The 17451-nt window shown below is 35.2% G+C and overlaps 3 protein-coding genes and 1 pseudogene across 3 annotated transcripts; 2 read left to right on the top strand and 2 right to left on the bottom strand.

The window, feature by feature from the left end:
• The first annotated feature begins 446 nt into the window (after window positions 1-446).
• Window positions 447-3957, top strand: LOC107420860 (TPR repeat-containing thioredoxin TTL1). Its single transcript, XM_016029923.4, has 8 exons — window positions 447-554; window positions 798-1741; window positions 1859-2054; window positions 2155-2327; window positions 2458-2791; window positions 2900-3104; window positions 3206-3306; window positions 3496-3957. Exons 1-8 carry the CDS (start codon window positions 546-548, stop codon window positions 3646-3648), a joined length of 2115 nt encoding a protein of 704 aa, XP_015885409.3. The 5' UTR covers window positions 447-545; the 3' UTR covers window positions 3649-3957.
• Window positions 3958-6667: 2710 nt separating this feature from the next.
• Window positions 6668-8275, bottom strand: LOC107420864 (uncharacterized). The gene has a single exon (XM_016029927.4). It carries the CDS (start codon window positions 8029-8031, stop codon window positions 6967-6969), a length of 1065 nt encoding a protein of 354 aa, XP_015885413.3. The 5' UTR covers window positions 8032-8275; the 3' UTR covers window positions 6668-6966.
• A 4299-nt stretch (window positions 8276-12574) lies between these two features.
• On the top strand, window positions 12575-14896 carry LOC107420828 (uncharacterized; annotated as a pseudogene).
• Window positions 14897-15487: 591 nt separating this feature from the next.
• On the bottom strand, window positions 15488-16856 carry LOC107420821 (F-box protein AUF2). Its single transcript, XM_048476043.2, has one exon. It carries the CDS (start codon window positions 16692-16694, stop codon window positions 15714-15716), a length of 981 nt encoding a protein of 326 aa, XP_048332000.2. The 5' UTR covers window positions 16695-16856; the 3' UTR covers window positions 15488-15713.
• Between the last annotated feature and the right edge of the window lie 595 nt (window positions 16857-17451).

Below are 17451 nucleotides of genomic sequence, written 5' to 3' on the forward strand. Positions count from 1 at the left end.
AAAGGGTTTGTTGTTTGAATTAATAAAAGATTTCGCAAGCCACCGGCATAAAAATAGGTAAGCAGGTTTTGTTAGATTCATATTGTCTCATATGTCGCAAGTAGCTAGAAATTATCCAAACGTCATTTTAATGAATCTCATTGTCTTATTAACAGACTGGGGAACATTTATGTTTAATCAAACCTGAGGCCACCAAAATTGGGCTTATCAATAATTATAGGTCTCTTTTATCAATAATTATATCGGCTAAAATCACACCCTTTTTACATGTAAATTTTGAATAATTTATCCCATTCCATATATGTCCTATCAAGTACTCATTACTAAAGGGTGAGGAGAGAACAAAACACTTTCATAATTGTTTTTTTAATTAAAAAAAAAAAAAGAAAAAGATTCCCACGAATTAATCTTGTAATTAGCCATGACCCTACCTATCTCTAAACCCCCCCCCCCCCCCCCAAAAAAAAAAAAAAAAAAAAAAAGATAAAAGTTGTTTCCTTGCAAGCCACTCTAGGACTAGGAGCATATGGGTTTATAAATTACACATGGAGAGAGTATGTTGCCTCATAAACCCTTCACTTTCAAGCTATCTCTTCGTTGTTTGAACAATTTATTTATTTATTTTTAGTTATGTTCAGCAATTCTTTAATTAAATATTTTTCCTCTTTGTATTTGCATTCCTCATGTTGTAATACACTTCGATATTGTTCTGATTTCTCCTGGTGATTACAAGGACAAATTCAGAAAACAATTCCCACCTCTTTCATCATATTCTTCTTCTTCTTCTTCTTCTTCAGATAACAGAAAATATCATGGCAGAGATGGTGAGCTATAGTGTGGAAAAAGAACTGGGTTGTGGTTTTATGGGTAAGTTTTTTCAACGTTATTGGCCAAGAAAACCATCTGTTCATTCACTACCTTCAAATCTCAGAAATGGTTTGAAGGAGCAGAGCATAGAAAAAAAGTCTCAGAAATCTCCAACTCAAAATTCAACAAGGAGAAGAAGCCACTCTGAAGAGACTAAACCTTGTCCAAAACTGGACCAAAAACCCACCAGACAACCTGCTTTAATTCATCCCAGAAATTCAGTTTCACAGCTAAAAGTTCAAGGTAGAAGACCTTCCGATGCTGCAAGAAGCTCAACATCATCCTCCAGTGGCTTAGCTCTGATCAAGGTATCATCAGAGAACCAGGGCTTGGCAGAAGAGAGAAAACAGAGAAGGGATTCCATTGATCACCAACAACAACAACCTGATGAGAGCAAAGCTCTGGTAAGAGCCACTTCCAATAATGCAATGCTCTTAGGGAACTTGAAGCAGCAAGGAACGAGAAATTCACTCTCCAGCAACAGCCCAAATAGTACACCTAAGACTCTGGATTTGAACTCCATTGTCAATGGAAGACACGGTTATGGGAAAATTGGAGGAAATATTGTGATGGGAAACATTGTGAGGAAGAACAGCGACGAGTTGAGGGGTATTGTTGTGAATAAGTTAGAGCCTGAGGTGTTGAAAAGAATGGGAAATGAGGCGTACAAACAGGGGAGATTTGGTGAGGCTTTGGGTTTATATGATAGAGCAATTGCTTTAGATCCATATAAAGCAGCTTACCATAGCAATAAAAGTGCTGCTTTGATCAGTTTAGGCCGTATTGTCGAGGCGGTTTCGGAAAGCAAAGAAGCTATTCGAATTGAACCTTCTTATCACAGAGCTCATCATAGATTGGCAACACTATATATCAGGTATTATATGATATGTTTGCACAGATTATGTTTTGTGTTTTGTGTTTTTCCAAACTGTTTGTCAATTTTTTTTTTTTTTTCTTTGAGCATTTAAAATTTGAATTATGGTCCAAGCAGCTTGGGAGATGCAGAGAAAGCGTTCTGTCACTTCAAAAACTCTGGTCCTTATACCGACTCAAAAGGTGTTGACCAAGCTCTGGCGCTTAAGAAAAGCCTCACCAGGTGCACAGAGGCTCAGAAAATACAAGACTGGAATATTTTGCTGAAAGAGACCCAATTTGCTATGTCTTCTGGTGCCAACTCAGCTCTACATGTAAACTTTCTCACTTCTTCCAAAAGCTCCTATTCCCTAATAATCCTCAACAAGAATAATCTCACCTTAGTTCTGTTTTACTTTTCTTTTGCCTGTGCAGCTCTTTGCTCAACAAGCCGAGGCCTTGCTGAATCTTGGCAAAACTCAAGAGGCTTATAACACCTACCAAAAACGACCCAATTTCAGCATTGATATTTCTACCAAGTTCTTTGGCTTGCCTAGTACAGTATATCAGCTAATGATTGGTTCACTAGTTTACTTAGCTGTTGGCAGGTTTGTTTACTAATTTTCAGAAACTTGAAAAATGGATCAAAAACTTGAAAGCTTATATAAATCAACATGTATATATATATATATATATAAACATAAACTTATACAGAGGTGTTCATGGGGATGGCATCAGGTTTGAGGATGCTGTATCGGCAGCTCAACAAGCAGCAAAACTCGATCCGAATAACGCAGAGTTAACCATGACATTGAAAAGGGCTAGAGCCGTTTCGGCAGCTCGATCAAACGGCAACCTTCTTTTCAAAGCATCGAGGTTTGCTCAAGCGTGTGTCGTTTACAGCCACGGTCTAGAGCATGACCCCAACAATTCAGTTTTATTATGCAACAGAGCAGCTTGTCGTTCTAAGCTCGGACAATTCGAGAAGGCCATTGAAGATTGCAATGCAGCTCTTAACGGTAACCCTTCTTATAGCAAAGCCAGGCTACGCAGAGCAGATTGTAATGCCAAAGTGAGTGTTTGTCATTAAAAAAAAAAAAAAAAAAAAAATCCTAGGCCATAGTAAAACTTGAAAAATGAGTAGTTAATGATTTTGTTTTTCCGAATTTTGTGGGAATAGTTGGAGAGGTGGGCAGCTTCTGTTCAAGATTACGAGGTTCTAATTAGGGAAACACCAGGAGATGAAGAAGTTGGTCGGGCTTTGTTTGAGGCACAGCTTCAGCTCAAAAAACAAAGAGGTGAAGATATCAAGGACATGAAATTTGGATCCAATTTGGTTTATATCTCTAGCAATGAGCGTTTCAGACACATTGTAACGTCACCTGGTAAACCCTTTTAAAAGTCTTTATGACCAACAACCCAATTCACTTGGTTGGTTAGGGATACAAACTAATAACATTTTTTTTTTTTAATTATTTGAATGCAGGGATGTCGGTGGTTCTGTTTTGCAACAAAGCCAAACACAAACGAGTTTTGCAAGTGCTTGAACAAGTTTGCAAAAGATTCCCATCTGTCAATTTCCTCAAGGTTTGTTAGGACCTAAGTGATATGATAACAAATTTGATAGTATACTATTATCCTTGCACTTTTTTAAACTACAATTTCACTACGATGGAATAGGAAGAGAAAAAGATTGTTAGGGAAACTATTATAATACCGTAGTAGACAATGGGTTTTGTGAAATTGGACTCATTTTCTTTGTGATGACAAATTCAGGTGGAGGTGGAAGACTATCCCTACTTGGTCAAAACAGAGGGTGTGAAGAATATTCCAACGTTCAAGATTTATAAAAATGGATCAAGGGTCATAGAAATTCCAGGAAGCAACCATGAATTGTTGGAGAGCTCAGTCAAACTGTACAGTAGTTAAAAAAATTATAAAAAAAAATTGCGGAAGATAGTAACAGAAAGAAGGAAATGTAGAGAGCCCACTAGCCCCGCATGATAAAGATAAAAAAAATTGGGCTAAACACACTTCCTTGGTGGATTTGCTGGTTTTAGACCTACACAAGCACCTAAAAAATAGTGGGCTATTCATAGTTTCATACACTTTGCTTTGCTTTAATTATTTAATTATTTTGTGTTTAGATTTGTGCAGTTCATTGTCTAAATCATCTTACGATTCATTCAAAGAATTTGATGAATTTTTGTAATAAAAATTAAAATGAAAGTTGGCCAAGCGTGGGACAAATATTTTCTCCATTTTCTCTAAAATGGAGAGGATCAATTTGAGTTAAGGATGTTATGGCACCTCATTTAAAATAATCTAAGTTATAAATAATGTTATAATATTATAAGTATCAAAATATTTATTAAATTTTTTTATTAAATAACACATATCAATATATTATTAATTGATCATATAAATTAATTAAATATTAGTCTATTATTAGTTATATTATTTGCTATATAAATTTAATAAATATTTTGATAACTTTAAAATTATTAATTTAAATTTTCTCTTTTCCTCTTCCAGTGAGTGGGTTCTCATGATAACCCCTAATTTGGTTGAAAACTAGAAATGATCAATTTTGAAAGTGAAAAATAATTAAATGAATGCCACTAAAAATTCCAAGATGGGATTAAAATCACTTCCCCAATTTATCAAAAAAAAAAAAAAAAAAAAAAAGAGAGAAACAAAAAAACAAAACAAAAGATTTGGTCCAGTATTTGCTGTGTCATCACAGAAATTTATATAGAATCAGAAGAAATCCCCGGAGATCATGGACTGGAAGGTCAAATCTTGAAGTATAACCCACATGGGTGGACATATACAATTTTTGTCAGGCAGAAAATTTGTTACGAGGATATAAGAGGAGGAAGTTGAATGAATTATCATATTCTTCGTCATATTAAAATTTGAAAAAGAAAAAGGAAACCACACCATTTGGGAACCCTATTATGTGAAGTTCAAGTATAAACCACATGGGTAGCATTTACAATCTTCAGGTATAACCTACATGGGTAGACATGTACACCTCGTTTTGCCTCTAATTTTGTTTTTTTTTGTTTTTGTTCTTCATCTTCTTCTTCTTCTTAATGGGAACCTTATTAGGTTATATTGAACAGTAATAATTGACATAAAACTAAAAAATAACAAAAGAATCGTTTAAACTTGAAAATAAAAAACTCTGGAAACTTGAATATTGACATAAAAAAAAAAATTAATTCATCCTACAATAGTAATTTCCACCCAAACAAAGGCATTTTGTAGGATTGATATAAAAGGATGACAATTTGTCCTGAATTATTATCATCCCTTAATGCCTTGTTTCTAATGGAATAAAAATTAGGACAAATTGCTTTTCCACGAATTGAAGTTGGCATAGGAATGTGGAGTACAATCTCCACCTTGAGCCGATCCTATGTATAATTATACATATATGATTAAATTAAAAATTATTTTTATAATTTTTTTAATACAGTTTAATTTTTTTTTTCTTTTGTTTTCAAAGGAAAATAACAATATAAAAACAACAAAAAAAAAAGTAAAATAACAATTTAACCAAGTTTCAAAACATTGTTTTTGAAAAATCAATATATATATATATATTAAATAAAAGAGCAGATAATGCAAATTTTCGCTCCAATACGGAGAATCCCCATCTCACTCTGCCTTATAACAGGGGAGGCTAACTGGGCCCATTTTGCGCTGTTGCTATAATTGTAGAGAAATAAATGAACAATACTTAGCATGACAAGTGACACTATGACAATTTATGAATCATTATATGTTAGAAGTTTGTCAGAAAAATAGAAGAAAGTTCATTCAAAGCTAGACCATATTTTTGAGTTAATTTCAATATTAGAATTTAGGGGGCACGCGTTTTGCTCTTGGGTTGGATTTCCATCCGTGCGAAATGGAAAGCGACTATCTATTGGCAATTCAAATGATTAATGACGAGAGGGACAGCCTAGCTGTTGAAAGAAAAATCTAGTTAAGGACTTAAAAAGGGCGCTGAGCGTTTAGCTTCTTATTAAATTGTGGTATTGTGGCTTTACTCCCAAGAACCACCAATACAGTAGCCCATAGCTTAGAGAAATCTGCATTTGTTGCAATGACCAAGTTATTTGATTGGAAGATGGCCTTCCTTGGCAATCAGGTTCACTACCTACAAGATGTGTCTCTTCCATTATTCAATGAAGTAAACCATTTTTATTGGCCAAAACAAAAAAAATCTAGACCATATTCTATACTAATATATATATATTTTTTTTGAAATTCTATTTGAAGTAGTGCAAGCTTAATTAAACATAATGTTATTGGTCATCCATAATAGACTCAACGGTATAGATACCAAGGAAATAAAAATCTAAAATCATGAGTTGTCTTTAATTCTTAAAAAAAAAATTTAAAAATGAAAAACAAATAATGAGTTTTACATCTTCTTCTAAAACATAGGAAACAATGAAACCCCTTAATTGAGAAAAAAAAAATAAAAAGAAAATAAAGAAGGACAGAGAGACACCAGGACATACACCAAGACACAAGAAATAAATTCCCTGTAGATTTCAGTCCAAAAAATTGCGGCAGAGGGAGAAATATATACCTATATATATATATATATATGTAATGATGGTCCACTAGACTCCATCTGCATGTGGAAGGAGAAAACCAGATTAGGATAATTTATATCTTAATAATTTTATTATACACGACAGGCATACGTGTGTTTTATGTATATTTTTTATGCCTACTCTGGAAGCATTACACAATTCGATGATCATAAAGCTTTTGCAGCGCTAAGTAGTAAGCCAGCATTTTATGCTAATAAGCTGCGACAAAAATTTATTTCACACTTCATTACAAAATCAACAAGCTAGCCACTTCTGAGTATTGGATATTTTCAAAAAATAAAAAAAAAAGGATTCTGATTTATGAAAATATATAAGAAAAAGGCAATGTTGTCCACATATACATCACCGCAAAGTGTACATGGCAGCAAAATTTTTTAATTTCCAAGAGAAAAAAGAAAGAGAGAAAGAAAGAAAAGCTGTACAAGTTCTACCTAATTAATACTGATACAGTTTATGCATTCTGATTGGATTTCCCCAAAAAAAGAAAAAGAAAAAAAAGCCTTCAAAGACAACCAAAATGCAAAATATGGAAGAGCAAAAAGAAAAAAGATGAAACAGAAATGGTGCATAAGTAAAGGAACAAAGAAATCAAAGGCCGGAAGATTAATCATCATCTTTTCCAACTTCGACTCTTGGATAATGCATCTTTCATTCCACCGACAACCCATGTCTCTTTTGCGATATCAGATGAAATATTGTACAGATCTGGGTCATATCTCATCACCACCAGGCTCTCCGTTTTGTTCTTTCTCCTCTCTTCCTCCATTAAACACTTCAAGCTCTTTGCTTTTTTCAATTCCTTTTCTCTTTCTCCAGCACCATCTTCATCCTCATCATCTTCATTTTCTTCTTTTTCTTCTTCTTCTTCTTCTTCTTCTTCTTTCTTTTTCCCTTCCAACCAGCTTTTTGCCGGAGCAGACCTGCAACGCATCAGCAGCAGAGCATTTGGTGGAGGAACAGAGGGTACACCACCAGTGGCAGCAGCAGGTCGATCTTCATCACTCTGCTTTTCTCTCTCTTTCTTATCTAATTCTCTGCAAAACCCATTATTCTGATCTTCTTGCAGAACCATGAACCATTTCGAAAACACAGTTCTTGAAGTTTCAGAACTATCCTCGCTAGCCTCAACCACCACGTGGTTTTCATGATATTGATCTTCGTCTTCTTCTTCATCCTCATCATCACTGGTAATATCCGATTCATGGAAAGACCCAAAACACCGAAAATCGAACCGAATGCTTCGAAGACAAGTGAGGAATTGCATTATTTCTTTCTTGAATCCGAGTGCCTCGACCCAACTGGGTTTCTTTTTGTGTTGCTGTCTGTTGGTGTGAATCTTCTCGATTTCCTCCATGACTGATTGCCAGCTCTTGCAAGAACTCGTTTTATGCCTCACTTTGATCTGACCAGCACAGGTCACTTTCGGGGAAGTTGGTTCAGAGATCTCCGAGCCCATTGACTTGCTTTTAGACCATAAAAGTGGGCTGGCTTGGCCAGGACCTCTGGTAGTAGATTTCTTTAGGTGGTGGTGGTGGTGGTGGTGGTGGCGCTTGTTGGGCTCAGAAGGCCTAGCTGGACTGCAAATTGGCTTAGGCATTAGTGTTAGACGAGCTCGAGAAGGAAAACATACTAAAAGATCTGCTGAAGGAGCTCCTTTTGCCTCTCTTCCTTTCATTGTGCTGCACAATTCCAACTTGTGTGTATGTGTGTGTCCTCCGTTTTTCTGTTTGTTTCTCTGTTTTGTGTTTGCTCTAGATCTTGGTGAAGTGTATGGCTATTTGGGTTTCGGGTTTTTGGAGGGGTGTTTTTTTGGGATGGTTTTTAAAAGAAAGGAAGGGAGGGGGCTGACAGCTTTCCTTTGCTTTTTCTTTTCATGCCCTTATTTTATATATATATATATATATATATATATATATATTCCCTCTTTACCATCTGTTTGGTTTATTTTTCTAACACTCCTTTTTGCTGCTTTGGAATGGGGTCACAGGCTCACAGGATAGAGCTTCTTTCTTGGCCTTTACTTTCTTTCTTTTTCTCTGTATTGCTTCCCAAACATTACTTAAAACAAAAAATAAAAGAAAAGAAAAGAAAAGAAAAGAAATGGGAAAGTTAAAAGCCCACGAGCTCTGTTTCATGATCCAATCATACCATCAAGTTGTGAGCCCATGCCAGTTATTAGTCATGCCCACCTTCTTTAGTGCCCACAAGGACAACTACCAAGCCGCCCCCCCACCCCTTTCCATGGAATCCCCCACGTATTATCTTATCAGTCAAAACACCTCCTCCTCTCCTATCCTGGATCCTATTGCCTATATCCATTTTCTTGATTTTATTTTATTTTACTTTTTTATAAAAAAAATAAAATAAAATTGGATGAATAATAGTTGCTTCTTGATTAGTATATAGAAAATTCTGGTTTTGATTTTCATGAGGAAAGAAGAATATTAATTACAATGATCCCAATCTTTCGAGATTTAAACTTTATATATGTAAATTTCAAATCTCCATATTAAGAAATTGAGAGAAAGTACTTGAATTAAGGTAAAAGCTAATCACAGAAATAATAAAAAAAAAAAAATCCAAAAATTTCAAACTTACAGAAACATTTTTCCCATATAAATAATTCCGAACTCGAATCTTTACTATTCCAATATCAACTAACGAAGAGGACTTACAATAACAAAATGATGATAATAAATAATAATAATAATAATAATAATAAAGAAACGACAGAGAAGTAAAAGCAGACCGAAAGTGTTTGAAAAGAAAAGGATTAAGAAAAGCGAGGTTGTGGCATAATGATGGGAGTTAACGCAGCACTTGAGAGCATGCGAGAGGGAATGGCCCCCATAAAACCCACTAAGTCACCACACAAAAGAAAACACCTTGTATTACAAGTTACAAGTAGAGATACATGTGGCTAATTTGTTTGCCACCTTCCGTCCACCAATAGTCACTGCTCATAGTCCGCTTTATTATTTATTATTATTATTCATATCCATTTTCATTTCTCATCATGAGATTGAGACAGATACAAGTTTGGTTGAGGACCAGTTCTGAGATTGAACTAGGTTACTTATTTTCTTGTCTAGTGGTAGTAGGTACTTTCATAAATATGGCATTATTTTTACAACAGTTTATTGTTGGGATTATTTGAATAAGCTTGGTGAACATTCTAGCTTTTTCCAAAACACCATTAGTTTGCTGAAGATTCTAGAGACCCAAAAAAAAAAAAAACAAAAAAGCATACACACACAACATTAATTTTAGAATTGCCCAAGCTATTTTCTGCATTTTGAAATATTTCATTTTTCCTTTTTAACGGCAAGCTTTTTGCCTAGACATAAGCAGAAGGCCTTTCAAGCTGCAGAGGCTTGCAATGGCAGGACAAAATAGGAGTTTGATAAATAAAAAAAAAAAAAAGCGTTGATGCCCCTAGTTGGTTGACAAATTTCTGTCCATGCAACTTTTTAAGAGAAAAAGGCCCAAAAGCAACCTAATTTAACCTAAAGTTGCGAAATAACCAACATTTATTTAATCAATTGGTTGGTGTCTGTCTTATTGTTTAATCTAACATTTATTATCATTGGCACCGTGTAGGGCTGGAAGGATGGAAGAAATAACAGATGTTTGAGTTCTAAAAGATTTTTCTTTTCTTTTTTATTTTTTATTGGAGATTTCTAAAAGAGAGTTTAATTATTCATCTACGCGAAGTGACCAGTGGGTGATGTCAAAAAAGTAGAGAGGTGGGGGAAGAAAAATCTCTCCCACCTCTACTTTATACAACCCCAGTCCCCTATGTTTTTGTCAAAAGGGGATTCCTTCATCATGAAGAGCAGCACACCTAGTCACCTACTGAGTAAATAGACCTCTTTCACATAATTTATGTTTCTATAGGCCCCAAGTTTTGTCAAAAGGGTCCGATCATATAAAAAGCTAATGCTGGAATATGACCTAACTATTCACTTAATTTTAGTCCAAATTCCTACGCTTTTAAGCTTCTTAGTAGACTTGAAGCTAAAGCAAGGGGAGCAAATTTCGTCAAAAGAGAGTTAATCTAACATATATCCCCGTAGGCCTTTCTTTTTTCTTTTTCCTTTTTTGTTGTTGTTGTTGTTGTTGGGAAATTTACCATCTATGCCTGTAGGCTTTTACAAAGAAAGAAGTAGACTATAATTTATAAAAGATACTATCAAAAATTCAGAATTCTGTTCCCACTGATTCATGTGTCCTCCATCATTTATACGAGTCTAAAAATGATTATTTTGGTTTGAACCTTGAAGCCGGGGTTTCAGACTATAGCATTTTCTGAAAGGTGGCAGATAAAAGTTGAAAATTCAAATCCAGGATTAAAATTCATCAAATTAGTAACAATCAACTTAAACATTTACGAGGTACAAAGGTGAGGTAAAAGGATTTTTTTTTTTTTTTTTTCTTTCTCTGAGTTGATGTATAAGAATTTCTTGAGAATAATTGGCGGTAATCATGAGACTTTCCTCTTGAATAGTATATCAACTATTTATTAAAGGATACCAAAGTTCCACATATTTATTATAATTACAAATATTCATGTCATATAAGCAGGTTTATGTTCCATTTTTTTTTTTTTGCAGTTACATTATAATACAGGCAGAAAGTTATGTGAAAAATATCATAAAGGCTTTATTGTCAAGTATTCAAATGTTTTTGTGAATAAGCACTTATTATTAGCTTACTAAGTACAAGGTTCTATTCCTCCTTATATATGAAAGAATTAATTAATTATTCCACCAAAATTTTGTCAACTAAAAATTTAGTTATATGTTATTATTCATTTATATTCATGTGATAGATTATAAATAATCCTATAGTTATTTCTACGTGGAACATTGAACTTATTGTTCTTATTTCTCAACAATACAGATCAACTCTGCAAGATCAGTACTCCAATACAGTTCAAGTGCATACATATGAATATCTGTGATCAAAAATAGGGAGCAACAACAGAGCTTAATTATCTACAATCCCTTATAACTCATCATCAAATTTTACTTTGAATTTGGCATTTTGAAATTCAACTTAGAAAAAAAGTTGAACCCACAGAATCAGGGCAGTCAAATTTTGAGCCAAAAAATATGATGTGTTATAACTGCTGTCACACGTACTAGAAGCACAAGGATATCTAATTAACATATTCGTACAAATATTTTATGCAACAAATAATTAAAAAAAAAAAATCAATCAATTGCGTCAATTACAATTAAGTACTCATTATTCAGCTTTCTTTTTTTTTTCTTTTTTTTTTAACCATTATTCACCCTGTTTAATGCTTTCAGTAGCTTTTGAATATGAACTTGGGAGAAATTAGTACATGATGATTTCAAATTAATTGGACAAAATAACAATTGATTTTGTTTTTACTAATAATTGCTAAGAAATGATGGCATATTATGAACATCATAAGTGGATGACTCATTAACATATTTAAGCAAATATCACAATCATAGCATGTTTAAAGGAAAGCTAAAGGAAAGCAAGCCACTTACTCGATTAGATAGAAATAGTCATGTGCCAATTATGTGGTTCATAAGCAAACATTACAAGCAAATTCTCTTCCAACTAAGCAAATAAACAATTCAATAAAAATTACTAGAATATTGTTCAAATCAATATTAAAGAAATTAGCAAGTAAGCATATACGTTTTTAAAAGAAAATTGTTATTTATAATCATTGGTGATCCATTACCAATAGACTTTATGCGATGATATGGCAATTTAATAATCTATCAAAAAGATTCACTTTTGATATCAAATTTTTAGTTTTAAATAAATAAATATATATATATATATATATATATATATTAAATACAATCAATTAACATTATGAATTATCGATAATAATAAATAGCAAAATTTGTAATTAAATTAATTTTTATTTTTTATTTAAATATTATTTGTCACCGTATCAATGAAAATCATATATTACGTGGTAATTTAAGTAGTTGCTCCAAAAAGATTTATTTTCTAGTTTTAAGTTTAAGATTTTAATATAAAAAATGAATAAATAATTTAATTCATGGAATTAGCATTTATTAATTGTGCAAGAGTTTCACCCATACTAATCACCAACAAATAGGGAAAAAATTTATTTAGTTGCCAAGAGGCTGAGTCCAACTATTCTGACCCATTTGGGCTCACCTTTTATTTATGGGCTTGAAAGGTAAGCCAGTAAAAGATTTAGGCTACAAACTCAGGCCTAGACCAGCCCAACTCAGCACCTCATCGTCAACACAGAGAGAGAGAGAGAATGGGGAAATTGGAAAGTTCCTAGAACCATAATCATGGGTAAAGCTGAACCGAAATACGAAGGGAGAATAGAATACTGGAAGTATAGAGTCGCGGAGGGTGGAGCTTGTTATCAGCAATCTGTGAGTCTCTCTAACATTTCCAATCAATGATGATCAAAATTTCTTATTTTCCAATTCACGGTGAACCATATGCTAATAATCTTTGATGGTTGATGAAAAACCCACGGAACATTGATTTTTCAAATGTGTAAATATGCTGTTTCACTCTCTCAAAGGAGCAATTCCCAGCTCCACAAACCCCCTCTTTACTATTCAACCTCGGCCTTATCTTTCTCCTCTTCTATCCCATCCAGAAGATCAAAATCAAAACCCACAATCTCCGTCTCTTAATGCTTAATCAATCAGCACCAGTTCTCCCAAGAGGCCGCTTTGGAGGCCTCGCTGACAGTTGCATATCTCAAAGTACCCCAATAGTGTGATTCGGTGATTTATTTCCGTAAAAGAGAGTGGTTTCTCCAAATCCCAAATCGAGAAAGTGATTAAAAAGTTCTCTCGTGTTCTCTCTGCCAGTCTGGAGAAAACCATAAAACCCAAAATCAAGATTTTCCAGGAGTTGCGCTTCACTTCCTCTGACATTGCCGAAATTATATCAGCCGACCCGTGGATTTTAACTCGGAGTGCCAATAATCGGCTTGTACCGTCCATTTCGGTGTTGAAGAGCATAATTTGTTCAAATGCTGATGTAGTTATGCTCTTGACGTTATCTGGGTGATTTCTGAAGCGTGATTTGGAGAAGACTATGTTGCCCAATATAGAGTTTTTGAAAAGCTGTGGTACAAGTTCTTCGCAGATTGTCAATTTTTTTTTTTCAGTTTTTCAAGGTTTTTTCTGCACAAGCTAGACAGCATTGTAGATTATGTTAAGAGGATTGAAGAATTGGGTTTCGAGAGGAATTCTAAGATGTTTCTGCCCGCAATTCGGACGTTGAGGTCGATGTCCTTGGAGAATTGGGAACTAAAGTTGAGCTTTTCAAGAGTTTGGGGTTTTCGGAGAATGATATACTGCTAGTGTTCAGGAGGGTGCCCCAAGTGTTTGCTGTATCTGAGAGGAAAATTAAGAAGGTAACGGAGACGCTGCTTAGTTGTAGCAACCATGATATCTCCTTTGTAGTTAATCACCCTGAGTTGCTTATTTGCACTGTCGAGTTCAGGCTAAAACCCTGACTGCGGATTTTGGAGATTCTGAAAAAGAAAAATCATCTTCACAAGTTACCTAGTTTGACGACAACAATTTTGCAAGATCTCTGATAAGCAGTTCTCAGAAAAATATCTAGTTCGTCATTTTAAATGAACTTGAGGGGAAACATGTGGAAAATGGAAACTAAGCATTCATAGGGAACTAGATATGTATAATCAGTTGAAAACTTTAAAACCATCCACATGGTTTTAGTTTTTATGCTCCTGGAGAATTCCCGAACAGCGCTTATTGATATCAATTGAAAAGTTCAATTTCAGAGAAGCAATGAGCATCTTAAAGTGTACCAAGGTACTTCCCTCTCCCTGATTTCTTTATTATTATTACTATTTTTTTTTTATCAAAATAATTTTGTTAGGTGGTTGTTGAATCTGTCTTAGAAAACAAAGAGAAAAACATCCATCAGGCATGAACTGTTTTTGCTGGCTGAGTTATAAAATCTGCTCTATGCCATGGTGGTCTTTGGTCTGGAGGCCCATTTTCCATGTCTTGGAATATACCAGTGAAGTAGCATATGTGGACTGAAATGAACAAAGCCTTATTTTAGAAGCGTTAGAATTGGAAGGAATTTTTTTTTAAAAATATTAACAGCTTTTGCCTTGGGAAGTAGCATATGTTGCGGACTGAAATGAACAAAGCCTTATTTCAGAAGTGTTAGAATTGGAAGGAAATTTTTTTTTTCTTTTTTTTTTTTTTTAATATTAACAGCTTTTGTCTTGGGAATGCAAGACCTTTCAGCTTCTAGGCTTTTAAGCTAGGCAATTTTAAGGGGAAACTATACCATTTGAGTTCAACCGGAAGATGGGTTCCTGATTTTGTTTGGACTACAAAGCAACGGTGTCCTAGCAAGACAAAGCCCTTCTTAAACTCATTTTGAAAGGTTTGGACTAAAGCCTATGAATATGTACCTTTTTTGGGATCGTTAACCTAGTGGCCATCGGTGAGATTGTATGGATGTTGAGGCATAGATTATTTACATTATTGATCCCTTTGTAAGTAGTGAATTTCATATTTGCAGTAATTGCTCCACAAAATTTGAAATTCCGTTAAAAAAAAAAAATATCATTGTAAAAATAAATGACTTGACTTGGTTGTAGTATCATAAATGATCCGTTCTATGATTGAATCACTCACCTCCAAAGGATTATGGTATTAAACATTAAGCCACCTGCCCCCTCAGTTCGATTTTGTGACTTCTATTGTTGGAACCAACAGTGGCGCTGCTTAATGCGTCAGTGAATACCCCAACCCCTCATTTTAACCTTTCCAATTCAACTACCGGTGCCGACACCCTCCAATTTCTTCCCTTGAACTACTATAAATGCACTCACAGTAATCTTCTTGCAACCAGAAAGGAAAACAGAAAGAATAATATTTTGGCCCAATGTTAGTATTTATGGTGGTAACAATGGTAGTATTTATGGTGGTAACAAAAAGTAATACACCTCTGGTTTTCTGTCTCTTCAGTCACGTTTCATTTTTTCTTAAAGTTTTATATTTTTACATTAACATTGATATCATATAAGATACTCCTAATTGTATACACGTATCTTTCAATTCATTTTTTTTCCTTACTGAGACATGGAAAGAAACAGAAACCGAGAACATAGGCTTTGAATTCTTTTTCGTTGTTGAATCAAAAAGAAACAACATAAAATTTTACTGAAAAAAGAAAATAAAAAAAAGTTCCCTAACCAATCTGCAGTTAATATCAAATTTACAGAGAACAAAAAAGAAAGCCAAAAAAAAAAAAAAAAAAAGCGACCAAACATTACAATTACCATAAATAGCAAGCAGAGAAGCAGTAGCACAGCAACTAGAAAGAGTTCATTTCCAGTACATAACTCCAGCCCTTTAGCAAAGCCTGCACTGCCTCTCCACACACTCCTCCTCCGAATGCTTCCCTCGCCATTTCACCGTCTTCTCTCACTTCCTCCTCCACCTCACCGTGTGCACTGCTCGGCCTCACCACCACCAGCGTCGCACCCTCCGCCCAAACCCCACCGCTCAGCTCCACTCTGGGCTCGTGCCTCATCCTCATTCTCACACTCGGCACTCTCGTCCTGTTCCTCTCCCACCCTTCTTCTTCCTCCTCCTCCTCTTCTTCTTCCTCCTCCTCTTCCTCCCCATTTCTCCCCCACCACTCTTTCAACCCTGACTCCGTCATTACCAGCGTCCCTTCTCCTTCTCTATCCCTCAGAACCAACCTCTCCAGCCCTCTCTGTTCCCTCACCACTTCCTTTAACAAATAGTGCCTCGCCGATGCCGCAATCAGTGCGCTTATCGTCCACACCACCCTCATCTTCAACCCTCCCGCCAAATCCACTTCTCCTCCTACTCCACCCTCACCGGAATCCCTGATCCGGCGGAATCCGAGAATCACGCAGCTCCGCAAGGTTTTGCCGAACTCCGCTCTCCATTTGACGACGGCGCCTTTCTCCAATTTGAGGTCGCCGGAGGGCAATTCGATCTCGAGGTTACGGACTTTGTCGAAGCCGTGGAGGATCTGAGCCGGGGAGTTCTGGGAAGGGCTTGGGAGCGACGGAAGGGGTTTCGGGGAGACGAGGTCGTGTAGGGATTTGATTACGGATTTGATGAAAGCCACCAGGAAGGAATCGTCGTCGCTTGACTCGGAGGAGATGACGCAGTCCACCTTCAGGAGTAGCGATTCCGACTGAGGCACCAGCGAGTTGAATCGCTTGCACACGGCTCGGCATCGAATTAAGGTTTTGATATCTGAGACTGAGTTGAAGATCTGGAGGATCAACGAGTCTGGAAGTCGATCAAAGCCGTCCATTTTCGTTTCGGTAAAGGACCATGGAAAGTGGGCAATTTGAGCTTTATGTGATATGAGAGTGTCAGAGAGAGAAAGAGAGAGAGAGAGAGCGAGAGAGCGTTAGATATTTTTTTTTTTTTCATTTTTTTTATTAATATTTTATTCTTTATTATTTAAATTTTTTGGGGGTAATACTTATTATTTAATTTGTTAGGATAGGAGATAAAGATTTTGACCGTTGACGTAGAGTGAGTTGGGCCCTACAGTTTCCTTAATGCCGGCTTTGCATTTAAGGGGACGCTGTCCACTTCTTTTGCCAATTAAGGAACGAAATATTTCCAACGTCCAATTTTAATCACAGTCGCGGCTGTCATTGAACCTTGCATTTAATTTTTTTTTTCCTAAATAAGATTAATTAATTTAACTATTTATTTCCTCAACTTTCAGTTTACAATAATTATCAATCCTATATTTTGTGTATATCATGTAAAAAAAAAATAATAACATATATATTTTTGTGCTTGTATCAAAAATTCAATTACCATTTCATTGATTAAAATTTTGTAATTCCAACCAACTTTCATAGCATGACAGACATGAAAACTTACTTGCTGCTTATTTTATTTCTTCGTCTGGTCAAGACTGCAGGGATATCTTTAGGATGAAATCTTTCTGTCGTGTATGGTTCTATTTCAAAATTATAAAAGACAAAATGATGAAAATATTAATGTTTTAAATGTTGATAATTAGAGATAGAAAAATAAAATAATGTCGAGAA

Source organism: Ziziphus jujuba, chromosome 5, assembly GCF_031755915.1.
Source record: "Ziziphus jujuba cultivar Dongzao chromosome 5, ASM3175591v1".
Lineage (NCBI taxonomy): Eukaryota > Viridiplantae > Streptophyta > Magnoliopsida > Rosales > Rhamnaceae > Ziziphus > Ziziphus jujuba.